This window comes from Heptranchias perlo, chromosome 24, assembly GCF_035084215.1.
Source record: "Heptranchias perlo isolate sHepPer1 chromosome 24, sHepPer1.hap1, whole genome shotgun sequence".
NCBI classification, from domain to species: Eukaryota; Metazoa; Chordata; class Chondrichthyes; order Hexanchiformes; family Hexanchidae; genus Heptranchias; species Heptranchias perlo.
The window spans coordinates 35,052,184-35,073,704 of record NC_090348.1 but is presented as its reverse complement, the minus strand read 5'-3'; the positions used below and the strand labels follow the sequence as shown (position 1 = coordinate 35,073,704).

General features: G+C 40.9%; 1 protein-coding gene across 1 annotated transcript in view; it reads right to left on the bottom strand.

The window, feature by feature from the left end:
- The window catches only part of bend7 (BEN domain containing 7), a 44,143-nt gene extending 24,690 nt beyond the window's left edge, over positions 1-19,453 (bottom strand). Inside the window, exons 1-5 of the mRNA XM_068005058.1 lie at positions 19,002-19,453; positions 17,706-17,783; positions 11,258-11,599; positions 8,562-8,678; positions 2,908-3,212 (exon numbers count right to left, since the gene is read on the bottom strand). Of these exons, the coding sequence (XP_067861159.1) occupies positions 2,908-3,212; positions 8,562-8,678; positions 11,258-11,599; positions 17,706-17,783; positions 19,002-19,062 (903 nt within the window). The 5' untranslated portion in view covers positions 19,063-19,453. The remainder of the gene's footprint in view (positions 1-2,907; positions 3,213-8,561; positions 8,679-11,257; positions 11,600-17,705; positions 17,784-19,001) is intronic.
- Positions 19,454-21,521: the final 2,068 nt, after the last annotated feature.

The window sequence follows — 21,521 nt, the reverse complement described above, 5'->3', positions numbered from 1 at the left end:
ATTTATTGCCCATTCCCTAATTGCCCTTGAGAAGGTGGTGGTGAGCCGCCTTCTTGATCCGCTGCAGTCCGTGTGGTGAAGTTTCTCCCACAGTGCTGTTAGGAAGGGAGTTCCAGGATTTTGACCCAGCGACGATGAAGGAACGGCGATATATTTCCAAGTCGGGATGGTGTGTGACTTGGAGGGGAACGTGCAGGTGGTGTTGTTCCCAAGTACCTGCTGCTCTTGTCCTTCTAAGTGGTAGAGGTCGCGGGTTTGGGAGGTGCTGTCGAAGAAGCCTTGGCGAGTTGCTGCAGTGCATCCTGTGGATGGTACACACTGCAGCCACTGCGCACCGGTGGTGAAGGGAGTGAATGTTTAGGGTGGTGGATGGGGTGCCAATCAAGCGGGCTGCTTTGTCCTGGATGGTGTTGAGCTTCTTGAGTGTTGTTGGAGCTGCACTCATCCAAGCAAGTGGAGAGTATTCCATCACACTCCTGACTTGTGCCTTGTAGATGGTGGAAAGGCTTTGTGGAGTCAGGAGATGAGTCACTCGCCGCAGAATACCCAGCCTCTGACCTGCTCTTGTAGCCACAGTATTTATATGGCTGGTCCAGTTAAGTTTCTGGTCATTGGTGGGGGATTCAGTGATGGTAATGCCGTTGAATGTCAAGGGGAGGTGGTTAGACTCTCTCTTGTTGGAGATGGTCATTGCCTGGCACTTGTCTGGCGCGAATGTTACTTACCACTTATCAGCCCAAGCCTGAATGTTGTCCAGGTCTTGCTGCATGCAGGCTTGGACTGCTTGAGGGGTTGCGAATAGAACTGAACGCTGTGCAATCATCAGCGAACATCCCCATTTCTGACCTTATGATGGAGGGAAGGTCATTGATGAAGCAGCTGAAGATGGTTGGGCCTAGGACACTGCCCTGAGGAACTCCTGCAGCAATGCCCTGGGGCTGAGATGATTGGCCTCCAACAACCACTACCATCTTCCTTTGTGCTAGGTATGACTCCAGCCACTGGAGAGTTTTCCCCTGGATTCCCATTGACTTCAATTTTACTAAGGCTCCTTGGTGCCACACTCGGTCAAATGCTGCCTTGATGTCAAGGGCAGTCACTTTCACCTCACCTCTGCAATTCAGCTCTTTTGTCCATGTTTGGACCAAGGCTGTAATGAGGTCTGGAGCCGAGTGGTCCTGGCGGAACCCAAACTGAGCATCGGTGAGCAGGTTATTGGTGAGTAAGTGCCGCTTGATAGCACTGTCGACGATACCTTCCATCACTTTGCTGATAATTGAGAGTAGACTGATGGGGCGGTAATTGGCCGGATTTAATTTGTCCTGCTTTTTGTGGACAGGACATAACTGGGCAATTTTCCACATTGTCGGGTAGATGCCAGTGTTGTAGCTGTATTGGAACAGCTTGGCTAGAGATGAAGCTAGTTCTGGAGCACAAGTCTTCAGCACTACAGCCGGGATGTTGTCGGGGCCCATAGCCTTTGCTGTATCCAGTGCACTCAGCCGTTTCTTGATATCACGTGGAGTGAATCGAATTGGCTGAAGACTGGCTTCTGTGATGGTGGGGATATCGGGAGGAGACCGAGTTGGATCATCCACTCGGCACTTCTGGCTGAAGATGGTTGCAAACGCTTCAGCCTTGTCTTTTGCACTCACGTGCTGGACTCCGCCATCATTGAGGATGGGGATGTTTGCAGAGCCTCCTCCTCCCGTTAGTTGTTTAATTGTCCACCACCATTCACGACTGGATGTGGCAGGACTGCAGAGCTTTGATCTGATCCGTTGGTTACCAATCCTAGATGTGCTGTTTAGAGAGGCATAGAATAATTATTTCAATACAGGTGAGGAGAAAAAAAATTGGGAAATGCATTCCAGTCTGCTTTAGCAAATTCCTACTGGACAGTTTCAAAGTGGCATTGGCAGAGAGCTGGGAACAGGTCAACACTGTATCCTTATGGTAGGGATGGTACATAGTAAAGAGAAACTAAAGAAACATGAGGGAGGAAAAGTAAAAATACCTGTACAAAAAAAAGTGCAGAAGAAAAGTCTATTCAGACCATTGTAGGAATTCTATCAACAAACCATTAATATTGTCATGAATACTTCCCTAATTTATTTAATCTTCTGTGAATAACCCCAGATAGAGACAACTGAAATTACTATCTGACCAAAAAGACAATTGAATCAAAAAATTCAGAATACCAAACATTATTCAGCCTCAACCTGTTTATTTCATAGATGACAAGTCAATGGTCATAACTGGACTGGACCAACAGTTCTGCACAAAATATCTGAGTACCTAGGTCTATACTTTTCTCAATAACTTTCCATCCCTTTCAAAACCAGATATTTAACTAGCTTCCTTTTAAAGAAGTTAAACCAATGCAGCATTGGCTTCCTTTTTAGAAATTTCTTTCTCTTGCCATTTTTCTTCTCCTGAAGACATTGCCTCCCTGATCGCGTAGGTGCTGGTGGCCCTCTGGTTCCACTACCAGGCGGCCATTATCTTTGACAATGAGTATTGTCAGGCTATTTTACCACAGGGGCAGCACCATAGTCTAGGCTGATCACACGCCCGCACCCACACATTTCCAGCAAGGGCCACTGAGAGTTATCAGGAGTGAGGGCTCTGGCTAATTTTCCCACCATAATCCAGGGGGTACTGAGGCCAATTATAGGGACCCTACCACCACAGCTGAGATCAGTTAACTCAGCACAAGAAACATTCATAGTCTAAGTTGCTCAGCTACTCACTGAGCCAACGGGAAGCAGACATTAACCTCCTTTGATTGGAAGAATGCATTCAATACAGACTAAACAATGTCTTCCTCTTGGGAAATTGAACCCCAATCTCCCATGTCACAGGTACTGAGCTTCTGCACTACAAGTATAACATATTCGTACTTACCTCTAGAAGATCACTTTTTTGGAGGCTATCCAGTTCAGAAATATAACCCTCTACCCGATTCGGTGGGGCCTGCCTTGGATTAATTTCTGTGGTCAATCGCTCTGTTGATAATGTGTTCTTCTCAGTGCGTGGTAAGCTGATGTTCTGATTGTGAATTTTCTGATTTGGTTGAGCTGGAGCTGGAATAGGAACAGGAGCAGGCCTGATCCTGTGGATCAGTCTCTTTTTAATTATTTTATTCCGTAGTAAATTTGAACGAAAGGTATTAATGTGGGATGATGGAACATGCACAGTGCTCTGAGGACCTGTAAAGAAACCAGTGGTTTTATTGTAACTCCATGTAACATTCGGATATCTGTAGTAGTTATAAAGACTTTCCATTTTGGTAGAAAAAGCTATTTATTTAACTAATAAATACATCAAGCTAAAAAAAAGTGTTGATTTTTAAAGTGTCTTTTAGTTCTCCCCTTTACGCCCCTTCTCTCGAAGATTCTGACTCATGCTGGGTATATTCCACTCAAGGGGTTATTCTTCATGTATGATCCTAGACAGTGAACGCCACTGGGCTATTTGATTTGTATTTGATCATCACAGGCAAGCCCAACCGTGTCCTCACCTAATGTTCTCACACGCACAACAGGAGTGTTCAGGAGAAGCACTGTGTCTGGCAGCTTCCTTCCCTAGCCCAGGGCATTAAGGTTAATCATAGCTTCCTCGGCAGTCCACCATCATACCAAGTGAGATCAACTAATGCAGAACAAACCAGGGATCAAACCTGGGGAATTCCTGTTTTTTTCAGCTCTCAGAAAAATAGTGGACAACTATCTCAAACGTTCTTTTACAAAATAATGTGGTCTTTAAATGAAATAATATACACAAGTAAATATCAAAAAGTATAAATTTAAAAAAATTAGTTCACTCAATGGCTCAGCTGCAATCAAAAAGAATTTTAAAAATATGGTTAGCAGTTGGCAAGGAGCTCAAAACTAAGCCTGAATTTTTTTAGGATTAAATATAACAGATGAAAGAAACAAACTTTAATCTAGTTTAATCCAGTACATTCATGTATGCAGGAGGGAAAAAATTGGATTTGACAATAATTCCTATAGTAAGATACGGGCATGATTTGGCCACACCTGGGCCAAGCAGTATGGTAAGAAATAAAAAGCAAAGAGGATGTGATGAGCAGACTAGAAAGAGTAGGTTTACACAACAACTGGAAGTTTTAAGGAGGTATAAAATCAACTCAAGAAGGATAAACAGAAACATCTGGTGTGCAGCATGTTAAAGCACCAAACATTCTGTGCTGTTGAGTGGTGGGAAACAGTTTAGTTTCCTCACTCTGCTGATTTTCTCACCTTATCTGCTTCACTTTGGCCAAGCAATGAACAGAGTCCAGCCATCCCTGAATGAGGAGGTTGGGAGGAGGAGTGATAAATCAGCCTGAAAGCAACCTCAGGCTAAACTTGTGCATCTCCAGCCAGCTGGTTCTCAGCAGCATTGGTAAAAACTCAACTGTAGCTGCAGTTTGCAAATGTCCTGAGAAAAGGGGAAAATAGGCCGCAGGTATATCCAGACAAAAAAAAAAGATTTTTTTTTAAAAATGGCATTTCAAAGCATTCACATAAAACCCAATTGATGTGAACTGGTTACAAGTAATATCATCATTGCTGGCCAATAAACAGCGATTTTCAAATCCTTTAACATATTCCCTTCCTACATCATCTACTTCATGGGATATTATTCTCCCATCTCCTTGGATTATTTAACCTGCAGCAATGCACCATTTGGTGACCGAGAGGATCCAGGTTCTAAAATTGGATGGGGATAGTGAGATTTGACCGACATATTTAGGCACAGGTTATCCATTTTGTGGGATACTCTGATCTCTCCAAGGAGAGGGGGTGGAGAAGAGATGCATCATATCCATCATGACAATACGTACAAGCAACAAGAAGATTTTGCACTGCAAAGAGGTTAGCTGTGATTCAAGTCACTACACTGTGTTTGGCATACAAGAAAAGGTTTGCCGAACATTTTTACAAGACGACACACATTTCTTTATTATTTTAATTGTTTTATGTCAACGTTAGTGCCTAATATAAACCACAAAGATTTAATACAGGGGTTGCTTTAATTGTTTTTTGTGGTTTGTATTAATGATTTGGACTTAAATGTAGGGGGCATGATTAAGAAGTTTGCAGATGATACAAAAATTGGCTGTGTGGTTGATGGTGAGGAGGAAAGCTGTAGACTGCAGGAAGATATCAATGGACTGGTCAGGTGGGTAGAAAAGTGGCAAATGGAATTCAATCCGGAGAACTGCGAGGTAATGCATTTGGGGAGTGCAAACAAGGCAAGGGAATACACAATAAATGGGAGGATACTGAAAGGTGTAGAGGAAGTGAGGGGCCTTGGAATGCATGTCCACAGATCCCTGAAGGTAGCAGGACAGGTAGATAAGCTGGTTAAGAAGGCATATGGAATACTTTCCTTTATTAGCCAAGGCATAGAATATAAGAGCAGGGAGGTTATGCAAGAACTGCATAAAACACTAGTTAGGCCACAGCTTGAGTACTGCGTACAGTTCTGGTCACTACATTACAGGGTACAGAGGATATTTACGAGGATGTTGCCAGGACTGGAGAATTTTAGCTATGAGGAAAGATTGGATAGGCTGGGATTGTTTTCTTTGGAACAGAGGAGGCTGAGGAGAGATTTAATTGAGGTGTATAACATTATGAGAGGCCTAGATAGAATGCATAGGAAGGACCTATTTCCCTTAGCAGAGAAGTCAATAACCAGGGGGCACAGATTTAAAGTGATTGGTGAAAGGATTAGAGGGGAGCTGAGGAAATTTTTTTTTCACCCAGTGGGTGGTAGGGGTTTGGAACTCACTGCCTGAATGGGTGGTAGAGGCTGAAACCCTCAACTCATTTAAAAAGTACCTGGATATGCACCTGAAGTGCCGTAACCAACAAGGCTACGGACCAAGAGCTGGAAAGTGGGATTAGGCCGGATGGCTCATTTTTGGCTAGCATGAACACGATGGGCTGAATGGCCTCCTTCTGCACCTTAAATTTTCTATGATTCTATGTGGAAAGGGGAGTAGTTCAACAGAAATCCCTCTGGTATTCTCCCACCACCAACCTAACTGATGATTATTTGAGTGGGTTATTAAGAGCCTACGATTTGGTAAATAAGAAAGCTCTGCAAAATCACCAACGATGAAGAAATTCAAAGATAAAGGGGTTTTTGCACTATTAAGAAATAGTAATATTGCACTTCCTATAAAAAGAATAATTGCATGCAACGTCACCAAAACATTAATGTCATCACATGGGGGAGGGACGTCAACCAGTTCCATCTCTCTGTCCAGGGAAGGGGAGGGAGAATGCTTAGAACCAGTACAAAATTTGTATTTGATGAAATGACATTTATGAGGAAATAAACCAACAAAAGATCCCCTGGAAAAGGAAAGCATTGGATTCACCAAACAAGAGATGCAGGGTATTAAATGCACTAAAAAAGTGTTATATTCCAATGTAGTTTGATACATGAAAAATTGTGTATCAAAAGGGGAATAGGTTCAACAGGCCTCTGCAGTAGCTTCCAGTAAAAATAAGAGGTAGCAGCAACCTTTTTTTTTACCCCCAGCTCCCTTAAACTCCTGAAGAAATATCCATCCTGCAGGAGAATTACATGCCTCCATCAGTACAACTCTGCTATTAGGAAGTTGTCAATAACTGCTCATGAACAAGTCTGCTTCTAATGTTCCCTCTCTTCAGTGGGAAAGTGCCTGGTCTCCACTCTGCTTTTAAACAATTATCATATCATAACTGAAACTGCAAGGCTGGTGCATATCAATACTCCAGTGGGATGTGCTACCACACCATTCAACTTTTTTATTTTTCAAATTCCACTTTTCTCCCTCTATCCCTCTTCTGAAAGCAGTGAGCCATGCTGAAATAAGACCACTTGATGCTGGCCCATTACAGAAGGACATAATGAAGCAGATAGGTGCAGATAAGATTCCTGGAGGAGTGGGTTAACCAGATCTAGTCAAATTTTTACAAGTCTTTGGGAATCTGGGGATGTTCAATATTCCTACCTTAATTTTGATCTAGTCTTCGGGTTCTTGGCACAAGTTATATAACATGATCAAGAAAACAGTAGATGAAGCCAAACAAAAATTAATGGTAAAAATGCACAATATTTTGTTGCTGCTGGGCACTGAAGTTTTTTTTAATATAGGTACTGGAATTGATGGCTTACTGTTCATTCATCCATTTCAGCTTACATAAAACAAAAAGTTAATTTTTGTTTGCCTCCTTCTATGGCAGGGATGTAAAAAAAAAACTACAGCCAATAGGCACAAAGCCTTGACCACATGCAATCTAGCCCAGGAAGCTCAGTCCTATTTGCACTAGTATTTCTTATCCGCTGCTTTGTACTATTTGAATGTTGTGAGTCTGGAGTTTAGAAATGGTTATTCTTCAATATTGCTTCAATGGTAGCAAAATCATAAATCAGAATTGGCACCTATAAATTGATGGGAATCTTTATATATGGACCTGAAGCTCCCAGGAAGGGAAGAGGCTTAGACACACTGATTTCTGCATCATGTTGACTGTTTGCCAAATGGACCACCACAGAAGAAAACAAGAGTACGGAAAGTGGGCTGAGTTCCCCATCCATGAGAGCCGAGAGACTTTCTTCTCAACAGAAACCATTTGAGGGAATTGGGGGTACTACATACTTGAAAGCAGAAGAAAATGACATATGGGGGTCAAGATCTCCCCAAATATGGTTAAAGTATTTTATGTGAATTATGGATGTCTTGAAAATGCTGGGTATTCCTAATCTTAATTATGTTAGTGGCATTATTTCATTGACCTTGATTCTAATAGATTATTGTACAACAGGGCAAAAAATGGAACCCGACAATAGGCTTTGAGCACGTGGGCACAAAAGCCAACCTCAATATATTCATTGTTAAAGGCCAATAGCAAACAACAAGATTAGCTACAGAAGTTTGAGAAAAAGAGGTAAATCAGGAACTGAGTCCAAAACAACTCCAATTAGCACATTTCTGTGGCATAAAACTGGAAATTGAGAAATTGCCCCAGTAATCACGGGATAAAAGTTTCAGAAAAATTACAGTATATAAATCAAGGGGCAACAGGGAATCTAAACGACGTATCTGGGACTCTATATGGAAGGTAGTGGATAATATATTACTAAAACCACAGATGAGTATAAGAATTTTGCTTTAGAAGAAGTGGACAGAGAGACAGAGAGAAGCCTGTAAAGGAAAGGAAATTAAATATAGCTTTATTGGAAGCTGGAATTAGGTGACTAACAAAAGAGGAAATTTAGGCTTGGAGGTTGGAGGGGGGGTGGGGGGGAAAAGAAGTCCAGAAATGTAGTGAGGGGAAACTAAAGATTTAAATAAGATATGCTCAGCTTGACAAATAACAGACAATATTGATTCAACTGTTAAAATTGTAGAAGTTGATTGATGTAATCCATATTTATCATTAAAGACTCATGATGCACTGTTACATGTCTTGCTTTTCTTCAATTAAAATATTTAAAATCATATAAAAAAGAACAAATCGTGCACCATTCTATACAATAAAATCAGTCCTTACCTGCTTGTGCTTGCATCAACTCCCGCATAGTTCGAAGCTCCTGTAGTATGGCTAGTAATGTTGGCTGACAACTACACATACAACAGTTAGAACCCAATGTAGAATATGGCATCTCTCCTATAGAACAGGCAACACATAATATTCTAAGTTAATCCTGTGTCATAAAAGGGAGCAGTAATATTGTATTGCTGATAAAATAGCTAACATTTTAGAATGAATATAAACAAATATTGAAAAAGTTTGTATCGTTAGAGATGAAGTGCTAGGCATGTGGTGAGTGCTTTGCCAATTGTTGTTCTGTGTTTTATAATACTACAATTTTGCTTTTACAGTATTCAAACAAATGTGGTATTAGACTATTATTTTACAGCAAAGATATGAACAGGGTAAAATTATCTGCACTTTGAAGGCTTCTATCAAATCAACAAGGTTCTTAACTAATATTTTCTAAATGGGTCTAAAATGTCTCTTTTATTTAAAGTTGAATAACAGCATGCAGATAAGATACAACTATAATGAGGCAAATGTCTCAGAAATATCATCTTGGTGGCTGCTGAGAGCAAAAGGAAGATGGACAAATCAGACAGGGGTACCAATAGGTAAATCACATATTTCTAACAGCATACTCCAGCAACTCTGGATCAGTAAATGATGACACAAAGAGATAGAGTTCCAGAAGATGATACTGTCTGGACTAGAATTCCATAAGCACAAAAAGTTATGTGATACTTCACTCCAGGTATTCAGTGCAGACTTTCTGGATCTATACAGAGGACTGAAGAGCAGCTGCAGAAACTTGTGTTTCTGGCATAAATAGAGATATGCTGTAATCGATTAGCAACCCTGGACTATCTCTTCAATATTATAGAGAATGAAGTATGACATTATTTGGGTCTTCTTTGGACAGATATAGGCTTTGTTGATCACTGAAGTTACAGATGGTGACAAGTGGGACTCAGCTTTCTTCCCACCTCTTCTAAAGGCACCAACTCATTCTGGTACCTCCGATATCTTGCTCATGTGATTGCTTTTCATGTACAAACCTATACAGTGCATTCAACTGTGCACGGAATGACAGTCAAGCCTGATCTCAGCCTGCCTTGGAGTGCACACGTGCATTTTTTCAGCAGGGGTCAATGAACATCAATCAAGGACAATGAGGCTATTTCAAGTGCTCAACTACCACCCTGGGTGAAATCAGCTGATTCAGAATAAACCAAGAATTGAACCTGGGACCTTCTGGGTCCATATGTCTCAGTTGCATGATGCTTTTATCAACAGATTTCTTGAGAATTACAAAACTTTCAGCAGCTTCTCCATTCAACTTTTGCCACTTAATTACCCAGAACTGATGAGATGTGATTTGCATGCCAAGATTTGACTGATTGCAACCGAAGAGCATTTACAACCCTCATTGAGTGGATTAGGCAACATCCGAGGTCAATCTTTCTTGAGAGTTAATGTGTTTTTTTTTAAAAAAGTTACAATAACACAAGAGTTCAAGATAGTGCACACATTTTTTTTGCTCATTACCCAAACCTTACGATGGCAACTGAAATCCATCAGTACAATGGTGCATCTCAGGTAGAAGATCCAGTTTTAACAATGGTGTGTGACGAGTAGGCAAAAACAGAATCAACAGACAGTGAATTGTAAATTTTAGCTCTACAAGAGCCTTTTTCTCCTTGAAAAGTATGTCTATTCAAAGTATCTTCAAAGTCCTGGATTACAAATTCTTCCCACCTATGCTAAGAATATTGGGTAACCATCTATGCCACAGTCCACCCAAAAGAAATTATACCATGGACGCATCTGTCTCCTTTTAATGCCTGCTCCACTAAGAACAGGCAATTAATAACTTAGAAGCTGCAGCATTAAAGAAATTTTCAGTTAGCTTTAAATTACGAACATTTTTAAAATGCAAACTGACAATTCAAGTGCCTAAAAAAACTGCTAATTTATTCTGCAATCACACCCATCCATGTGTGAAGCCAAGCCCCACATCAAGTCAGGTCTGCTCTTCCCTTCTACAACTGTGATGTTGAATCTGGAAAACATGGGACAGGGTTCATTTCCCATTCCTACCATTACCACTCTTGAAACAGGTTTCTCCTTAGCTAACCAGTCTGATAGGCATGGGCTGGCTGGTGGGAGGTGGAACAATTGCCTCATTGGGGTACTTACTGAGGTTCCTGCAGGCTATATCTTCAGATCACAAACCTGCTATCTTGCCCTATCACCTGAATATGGTACCAGGATGACTCATTGTAGGAGGGCAATGTGACCATGCCAGCATAACAGAGACACTTTACTATAAGTTTTAAACCTTGAATTTCCAGTATTTAAAACAGGTGTTTCAAGCAGTCTAAAAAAAAATTAAAAGGATCTAAAACTTTATAAAAGAACTACTTTATTATCCAAAGTTTCATCAAATCAATTTCCAGCAGCCAAGCTCATTAGTCAGTGTTGGAATGATTTCAGTCAGCCAGTCAGCACATTCATCAATTGTTGGCTGGGAATCTCCTGTGACACAGGACACTTTAGAACTTGCTCAGACCATAATGGTTGAACTTTTTGTTAGCTCATAAAATGCACACTGTAATACTTGATACACAGAGTGCTTTTATCGCTTCTGAAAGAAATGGGATTATTTAAAATTTTGAAAAGTCCTCAACAACAAAACAAAACTAACGTACCATTGCTTTCCAACATGCCATGGATTCTTTCAGTATTTGCATCCATGATTGGTTTAGATGATCTGGAGCCTTCACCACTATATCCACCAGGAACACAGCTATCCTGAGTTTGAACCTGGATATCTTTCCAGACAATACTCTGGGATGAATGTGGCTCATCGTGACAGGCGTTGGATTGGCCTGTGTTGCGTTGGAGCCATGTTAAATCTGGAGCCTCTGGTTCCCCCTTCAGTTTTTCTCTATCTTGCATCAATGGCTGTTGGATTCTTACAGTATTAACCTTGTTGTTTAATAAGCGTCTCATCCCAGAAACTTGCTTCTTCAGCCCCTCACATACGTCACCTGACAAACAACAAAAAACAGATATTCAAAAAAGGCTTTAAAACATGTAATTAAGAACATTGTGCAGTCCAGGAGTGACCAATTGGATAGATAAAAGGAATGCAGTAGATGAAGTATATATGGATTTTCAGATGGTGTTCAATGAGGTGACATAGGAGGATTTTTACAAATATTTAAGCATATGGTACAAGAGGAAATATAGTAGCATGGATATAAAGTTGGTTGACAGACATGAAATAAAGGATTATAGTTGCTCATATTGGAGAACAGCTACAAGTGGTGTGCCCCAGTGATCAATGCTGGGTCCACTTTTTTTTCTTAGTATTATATAGATTATTAGGACGTGGGCATGTGGAACATATCATCAAAATGTGCTGATGATACAAAAGTAGGAGGTTTAGCAAACAGTGAGGAAGACAGTTAAAGACAGGTAGCAAATGCAATTTAATGCAGAGAAATGAGAGGTAATACATTTTATAAGGAAAAACAAAGAATATGACTATACACTGAATGGAAAGACGCTGAAGGATGTGGAGGAACAGGGACCTGGGGTGGAAATACATAACTCCCTGAAAGTGCAAATGCAGGTCTGTAAACCCATATGAAAGGCCATTAGCAACTTGGGTTTTATAAATGGGGCATTGTCACAAAGTTAACAAGATGATAAATTTGTAAAAATAGTTAGGAAACAGGATAGTTTGTGCAGTTTTGGGCACTACCATTATAGAAAGGACATTAAACCCATCGAGATTGTTTATCATAGATCTCATAAGATGATGCCAGGGAAGGCAAACTACAATCATGAAGAGAGACTTGAGATATTGGAGTTATTTCCACTGGAGCAGAAAATGATTAGGAAAAGGTTTATAGAGATTTTTAAAAAAACATTTTGAAGTATTTTGAGTGAATAGGGAAAGACCATTTCTTCTGTTTGGGAAATCAGCAATGAGGGGTCATCAATTTAAAATTGCTGCCGAGAGAGAAAAAGGGGAGGGGTTAGGAGAAATTTCTTTACATAGAAGAGTTGCTGGAGCATGGAAAGTGTTGCCACAGAGAGTACTGAGGCAGAGACTATTGCATCTTTTAAGTGAAAATTGGATACATATTTGAAGTAGATGAAGGTACAGGGCTATGAGGAGGCAGTAGGCTGTGGGATTAGCTTTGGATTGTTCTAACAAAGAGACGCCAGAGACAAATGGACCAAAAGACCTCTTTCTATGCTGAAAAGCTCTATGGTTCTTTGTTTATACAGACATTAAGAAGCATTCATCGGTCACAGGGCTCCTGAAGTCAGTCTCAACCAGGTGTCACTACTCTTATCTCAATCAGAATACTGTGGATTCAAACCCCTTCCAGGACTTCAGCACATGACCTGGGTTGACAGTCCAGTGCAATATTGAGGGAGTACTATCCTGAGGACTCATCTGCCTTGTCAGCTATATGTTAAAGATCTCATTGCACTGTCTTGAAAAAGAGCAGTGAGTTCATCCAGTATCCTAACCAAAGTTCCTCTCTTACTCAACACCACTCAAAAAATATAACTGGTTATTCATCCCATTGCTGCTTGTAGGAACTTCCCAATGCATTTTTTAAAAAAAATGTATGGTGCACAGGCAATATGCCTTAATATTATTTACATTTAATTTTCATTTTTGGTGACATTTTCTTCTCAAGTTGAGGGATGTCAATGTTGGGGGAAAAAGAACACTTCTCTACACCTAAGCAGGCTGCAACAAAAAACAGATGTGTCAAGGCCAAACATCTCATTAATTTGGCCCCAAGGCTTGTTGGGTACAAGGAGGCAAATCAAAATTAATAATGTTGTAGCTCATACAATCAGGCCTCGATTGGCAAATGACGATTAACTCTGTACTTGCATTACAAGGGACAACATTCCAGGTGATGACATTGCGATGGATAGAATTTTACTAGCAGGAGAAACTTCACTTTTAGTATTCCTTGAAAATTTTTTGAACTAGCAAGTACAGCAGCTCCACTGTTTCTGGTATAAAAGGTTTATACTATGGGAACTAATTCAGACGGCGCTCACTCATTTTGCTTCTGTAAGGGTCTAATTGGGGGGGGGGGGGGGAAGAGAAAGAGGACTTTCAGCCCATCCCTCTGGGTTGAATTTTAACCTCAGTCCCAGAGATGAAAGGTACAGTCACTGCACCAATCAATCTCCAGTGTAGATCTATCTCTACTGAAAACTGAATTAGGTTTGGTTGAGCTTATTTCAGTTGTGTAGAGTTAAAATTAAATGCCCCTTTAAGTTATAAGGTGTTTCTCTTCCAATGTTCTGAAAGTGATTAGGAGAGTTGTGCTCATTAACTGACATTATTAGTAGCAGAATCCCGATTGAACTACTACTATAAAAATATCTGCCAATTATTTTTATTTGAAACTACAATTAAATTTCAAGCAAAGCAGCAGTCTGGCACCAGGTATTTTCATTGTGGTTGCGCTGAGCAGACTGCAGTTCCACATTTCACAAGCTCTCCATGAGACAGTGACAGACACAAGAGGCTTACTATTGCATCTATCACTTCAACTCATCAGGCAGAGGGCGGGATCTGATGGGTTACAGGTGCACCTGGGCAAATATTTATATATTTACTTAAAACAATGTTTAGGAGACAATGGGTACAATATGCCCCACTTGTAGCAAAATAAGAATTCTGAAAGTTTTTTTTTTAAAAAAGAAAAACATGTAATTGGACAAATTATATCTATATGCATCCTCATTTTTCCTTCGTTTTCAACAATCATCATTATTCCTAGTTTTGGTGGTTTCTAAAACAAACCAGAGACTTCCACTATTAGCTTCCAGATAATAGCATCACTTGTTTTATTTCAAGATTTTTGCTCAAACAGAACACGTCAGTGACACATACTCTAGGAAACCAACATTAATTTCACAGATGATTCTATAAATGCAACTTAAATAAGTGATGTATTCTTTCTCTCCTTCAGTTTCTGCTATTTGCATTAGAAGTAAGGAATGAGGTGGTACAATAGTGCAGCACATTACAACACCAACAACCTGTGTCACAACACCAGGTTGCACCCCACATAGCGAGTTCCTGAGTCCAGCTATTTTGTCACAGGGAAGTGTAAAGTGGATACAAGGCACTTTGCCAATGGGTAGGGAAAGATTGTTTTAAAAAAAATACATGTAAAATGCACTGTGGCAGATAAAGTCATCCCAGGCTACTTGAGCATAACTTCTAATGATTGACTTGATGGCAACAACGGAAGGGGCCTTGAATTGGACCACACGAACACCTTTCTGACTAGACTGGTTCATGGCTGGCAAAGCGGCTAGGCAACGAAAGGAGTTGGGGTAAGAAAATGTTTCAAAATTGTGTTTGGGTGGTGTAAGAGTTTGAAACAGCTTGAAAAGCAGGATGTTTTATGTGTCCATAAGAAGTAGTTATATCTCTGTATTCTAAAACTAAGTTGAGATGGTGCTATTACAAACAATTGACGAATGGACAAGGGTTGGGGGCATCAGGAAGGAGCAGGAAATGTAAAGTCTGTAAAGAGTTGTTCCTGAAAATTAGACTAAAAAAGGATAAATGAATGATTATGCTGCTATAAACTGTTACACATCCCTTCTTTTGAAGGGAAGTGTGTATTTTAAGTAGTCACATAAACCTAATGTTATACAGAGAGGTTGAAAAAGTGCCACATAATAGACTTGTTAGCAAAATTGAAGCCCATGGGATCAAAGGAGCATTGGCAGCGTGGATACAAAATTGGCTAAGAAACAGAAAGCACAGTAGTGGTGAACAGTTGTTTTTTCAGACTTGGGGGGGGGGGGGGGGGGGAGGAGTATACAGTGGTGTCTCCCAGGGGTCGGTATTAGGATCACTGCTCTTTTTGATATAAGAAATAGGAGCAGGGGTAGGCCATAAGGCCCCTTGAGCCTGCTCTGCCATTCAATAAGATCGTAGCTGATCTTCTACCTCAATTCCAATTTCCCGCCCTATCCCCATATCCCCTTAGTGTCCAAATATCCATCGATCTCAGTCTTGAATATACTCAACGACTGAGCATCCACAGTCCTCTGGCGTAGAGAATTCCAAAGATTCACAACCCTCTGAGTGAAGAAATTTTTCCTCATCTTGGTCCTAAATGGCCGACACCTTATCTTAAGACTATATATATATTAATATCCTGGACTTGGGTATAGATGGCAGAATTTCAAAGTTTGCAGATGACACAAAATTTGGAAATGTAAACAATGAGGACAGAGACAAGCTGGCGAAATGGGCAGATGAAACTTAATGCAGAGAGGTGTAGAGTGATACATTCTGGAATAATGAGGAGAGGCAATATAAAATAAATGATACAATTTTAAAGGGGGTGCTGGAACAGTGAAACCTTGGAGATCACATATACAAATCTTTGAAGGTGACAGGACAAATTGATTGTTAAGTGTTAAAAAAAGCATACGGGATCCTTGGCTTTAAAAAGAGGCATGGAGTACAAAGGAAAGGAAGTTATACTACACCGTTACAAATCACTGGTTAGGCCTCAGCTGGAGTTTTGTGTCCAATTTTGGGCACCACACTTTAGGAAGGATGTCAACGCCTTGGAGAGGATGTGGAGGAAATTTACCAGAATGATACCAGGGATGAGGGACTTCAGTTATGTGGACAGCCTAAAGAAGCTGGGATCGTTCTCCTTAGAGTAGAGAAGGCTTAGGGGAGATTTAATAGAGGGGTTCAAAATTATGAGGGGAAAAACTGTTTCCACTGGCAAATGGGTCAGTAACCAAAGGACACAGTTTTAAGATAATTGACAAAAGAACCAGAGGGGGAGATGAGGAGAATTTTTTTTATGCAGCAAGTTGTTGTGATCTGGAATGCACTGCCTGAAAGGGTGATGGAAGCAGGTTTAATAATAACTTTCAAAAGAGAATTGGATATATACTTGCAAAGGAAAAAAAATGCAGTGTTATGGGTAAAGAGCGAGGATGTAGGTACTTGTTGGATAGCTCTTGCAAAGAGCTGGCACTGGCACGATGGGCTGAATGGTCATCTTCTATGTTGTAAGATTCTATTATCCACTCATATCATCACATCTCTAGATTGTCAAGCAGTATGTAAGCTCCTAGGCTATTTCTCAAAAGCAATTTCAAAGTGTAAAATACAGTAACAAGGAGCAAACAGAAACATTTATAAATGCATAGATATATTTTACAACATTTAGGTTGCTGTTATAACACATTACTGACAATTTCCCAATCAATCAATGTTAATTTTACCAAATGTAAATTCACACGGCAGTGAGATTTTCCTTATGACATAGCTCCCTATAAATTATATATTTAAAAGGGGAGGGAAAATTTAGCAGAAGTACTTTTTGTTCAAAGTACTCCCTCTTTTTCCATTAGAAAATATTAGCTTAACAAGAATTTTGATTCACTTTTCTTTCCATAAACACCAATATTCCTGCTGAATGGAGGCCCATCAGGTGGAATCCCTCCCTGCTAATTCACTCCAGTGACATCACCAATGGGAGAGGTCGTGCAGTGGTTTCTTAGTGACCAAGAGGCACTGCGACTTCAACTGACCCAAGAGCTGCTCCACAGTTATCCAACAAGAAACAGGCTATAACTTGTAGCGTGGTTCCTCAGACTTGGGCAACTCCCAAATTTCTTTGAAGTCATGGCACCTGCTGCTTACCATGGAGCAGCTTCAGGATATACGGGGTGCTCATCATCAGTAAGATCACTCGAGTTGCCCAGCAGGAAGGGAGACCTAACTCAAAAGCCTCCATACCAGTACAATTGACAAAGTTTTCCTGAGTGTAATGTTTTCTTCTAAAACAAGGGTGAATACTGCAAAACAAAGAAAAACTTTCCTTAAACTTTCCTAATTCTAGGGGCAGACATTTTTTTCAAAGTATGTTTTTTAAAAAAAAGTCAATCAAAATTCTCCTTTGGCTAATGTTTTCTTCTTTCAAAATGGGGAAGTGCGTTGAAAATTACTTCCCAGACTTTCATTCTCTTTAATCTCATTAACAATATTTTATATCCACATGTATTTTGTTAGTGTTTATCAGCATACAACTGTACAGTAGTGAAACAAAAACATACCTGTGGCAAACAACGTATCATGTGTCCTGCTTACGTTTTCATTGCTGCTGTCAGAATTGTTATAATCATCTTGATAATCTGTAAAAAATACCTTAGGTTAGCACAGTTTACAATCTCTACACAAGTACCCAATTCATTAATAGGATATTAAGGCAACAGTGCAAGATCAATCCAACAGTGCAATAAACTTCATAAACTTTATAATAAGAAAAGTCAGGGGAGAGCAAAGTTCATAATGCTCAATGAATTCCATCCCTCTAGAACACTACCTTTTAAACCATGACAGCTGATTGGAGTTATTAAATATACAATGTTTTTGCTTCTTTTTCTTGCTTGATTATTCCAAACATTTATCAGAGTAAATAAGTTTTTCTTGACTCTAAATTCTAAAATTTAGAATGTTTTTAAATTTCCTTTTCACTAATTTTGAGTTTAGTCCTTATTTTTTTAAATAGGTAATATTAAAACCATCATACCATAGTATTTAAGAATATATATTTTGAGATTTGTAGGGTTTAATCACATAAAATCTTAGCATCAGTGTAAAGTGGTTTCAGTTTTGATGACTTTAAAGACTAGTGCAAATCCTGAACCAGGAGCCCATCTGGACTCCAGAGCAAAGTGGAGTCTCACACTTTGGATCCAGGTCAGGCTGTGACTGTGGGCTTTAACGTTTCAATTTTAGCAAACCAACATCACTTCACACTGACACTGAAGTTATAGTATAAATGCACCCTTAGAGATCATTTTCTGACACCACATGGAAAGATGCAGTAAAAGGTCATACATATAAAAGTGTCATTAATAAATCCAATAGGGAATTCAGGAGAAATTTCTTTACCCAGAGAGTGGTAAGAATGTGGAACTCACTACCGCAAGGAGTTGTTAAGGCAAATAGCATAGATGCATTTAAAGGGAAGCTTGATAAGCACATGAGGGAGAAAGGAATAGCAGGTTATACTGATGGGGTTAGATGAAGTAGGATGAGAGGAGGCTCATGTGGAGCATAAACACTGGCACAGACCAGTTGGGTCGAACGGCCTGTTTCTGTGCTGTAGACTCATTGTAACTCTGCTGGAAGGGTTATAATCTCAGATCAACCCCCTCCACCTCCACCTCCAATAAACAAAATTATAAATAAATAAAAATAAAGCGACAGCTCCGCAACGTACGACAACCACGTCCCCCAGTAGATTGCACCGCCCGCGTCAGGTCACTCAGCTGCACCTTGTCTTCGCTCAAGTTCTGCCTGAATTAATCAGAAGCGACCATTAATAAGTCGGCCCCGCCTCTCACCTTCGTTCACTCTTTTGAAGCTCCGCGATTTCCTGCTCCTTTTCCTCTCGGAGAACTCCATTTATCTTCAATCCTCCTCCTTCTCCTTCTCTCCGGGGGGCCAGAAATCACCAGGAATAAATAAAAATAGGAACAGAAACGCCCGCCGCCTGCCCGCCTCACCAAGCGGTTGCAGCCTCTTCCCTCAGAGCAGCGCCGCCACCAACTCGACACAGGCCCTTCAAAATGAACCGAGATCACATTATAGAAGACGCCAAATGGACGGATGAAGGTTCACCCGCCACCGGCTATTTCAGCAGCGGGTTTGGCTTCGGAGAGAAAAACGATTGGAAATCACACTCGGAGTCAAGAGGATTCCGGCCTGCGACGGGCGACACTCCGGCGCCACCTACAGAGAAAGAACCGCGACCGAGCGACAGCCACCCAACGTCAAGAGAAACTCCACCAGGGGGACACTTCATCCTCCAGCAAGGGGACGCATCACCCTCCATCAGGGGGACGCTCCACCAGGGGGACACACCACGCTCCATTGAGGGAAACTCCACCAGGGGGACACACCACGCTCCATCGAGGGAAACTCCACCAGGAGGGCACACCATCCTCCAGCAAAGGAAATTCCATCAGGGGGACATTACATCCTCTATTTAAAAGGGTTGAGGGGTGATCTAATCGGGTAGATGCAGCGAATTATTTCCTCTGGTGCTGGATTCCAAAACAAGAGAACATAATTGTAAAATTAGAGCTAGGCCGTTTACGAGTGAAATTAGGAAGCACTTATTTCACGCAAAGTGAATTGGAAATCTGCAACCTTGTTGTGCTGTGGTGCTGGCAAGGTTGCCAACCCTCCAGGATTGCCCTGGAGTCTCCAGGAATTAAAGATTAATCTTCAGGACATTGCTGCGAGCAACCCAGGAGAAAAATCAAAGGCGCATAAAAGAAAATTTTTTAAAACACAATTTTTTTTTTAACACTTTAGTTTACTAGTTATAAAAACATCAGACATAGGGAAAAGGTTGTTTGTCAGACAGTCAAGAATCATCCAGTTAGGTAATGAAGAGTCTATCCACTTTCCGATTGGTGTGGGAAGACAGTGCACCGTGAGGATGCTCGTGTTGGGAGACCAATGGTGCGAGTATGGGAGCTGGACAGTTGCAGGCAGCAGGTCATGTGATGAAACCTCCAGGAATATGCCTAACCAGAGTTGGTGACCCTAGATGCTGAGTCAATTGAAATTTTCAAGACAGAGATTGAGAGATTTTTATTGGGTAAGGGTATCAAGTGATGTAGAGCAAAGGCGGGTAAATAGAGTTGAGGTACAGATCAGCCATGATCTAATTGAATGTTGCAAAAGGCTTGAGGGGCTGAATAACCTACTCCTAGGGCTCAACAGGGTAGATGCAAGGAGGATGTTTCCCCTGGCTGGGGAATCTAGAATCAGGGGTCACAGTTTCAGAATAAAGGGTAGGCCATTTAGGACTGAGATGAGGAGAAATTTCTTCACTCAGAGAGTGGTGACTCTTTGGAATTCTCTACCCCAGAGGGCTGTAGAGGCTCAGTTATTGAGTACATTCAAAACAGGGATCGAAAGATTTCTAGATATTAAAGGCATCAAGGGATATGGGGATGGTGCAGGAAAATGGCGTTGAGGTAGAAGATCAGCCATGATCTTGTTGAATGGCGGAACAGGCTCGAGGTACCAGATGGCCTACTCCTGTTCCTATTTCTTATGTTCTTATTGTTCCTATACAAATTGGCTGCCATGATTGCCTATATTCCGTAAGTGATTATACTTCAAAAGTATTTCATTGGTTGTGAAGTGCTTTGGGACATCCTGATGTGAAAAGTTCTGTATAAATGCAGACGGTTGTGGGTTCAAGTCCTACTCGAGAGACTTGAGCAAATAATCTAAGCTGATGTCAGTGCAGGTCTTTCTTTTCCATCAGGCTGAGAACTCCCATACCTCTTCAGGATAAGGATTCCATCCTCCATCAGGGTGAAGTTTAATACTGAAACAAATACAGAAAATGCTGAAAATACACAGCCAACATGTGGAAAGAATATTTCAGGTATAGCCCTTCATCAGAATTAGTTGTATAGTTCTGATGAAGTGTAAACTTGCCTGTTCTCGCCACAGATGCCTTTTTAAAAAAAAATTATAAGGAGATACTGGGTTTCTCCAGTGTCATCAAATGAAAAAACTGAACAAAAGTGCCCCCCTTTTTAGAGGGGCACAACTAATAGAAAGCTTAAACAAAAACAAAGGAAACTTATCAAATTAAATAATAATATTGCTGCCCGTGTCCAATATGCCATTCAGACCCTGCGGTGCCATCCGGTTGCGGAAGGCCTCAAGTGTACCGGTGGACACCTCGTACTCCTTCTCCAGGGCCACCTGGGTACAGACAAGACCACAGGTAGCCAGAGTGACGACCCCCACAGGCCACGTCCTGTGGATAGCTACCGTGGCCAGGCCCAGGAGCACCCGCCATAGATACTGATTGACCTGCTGTGTGGTTAGTT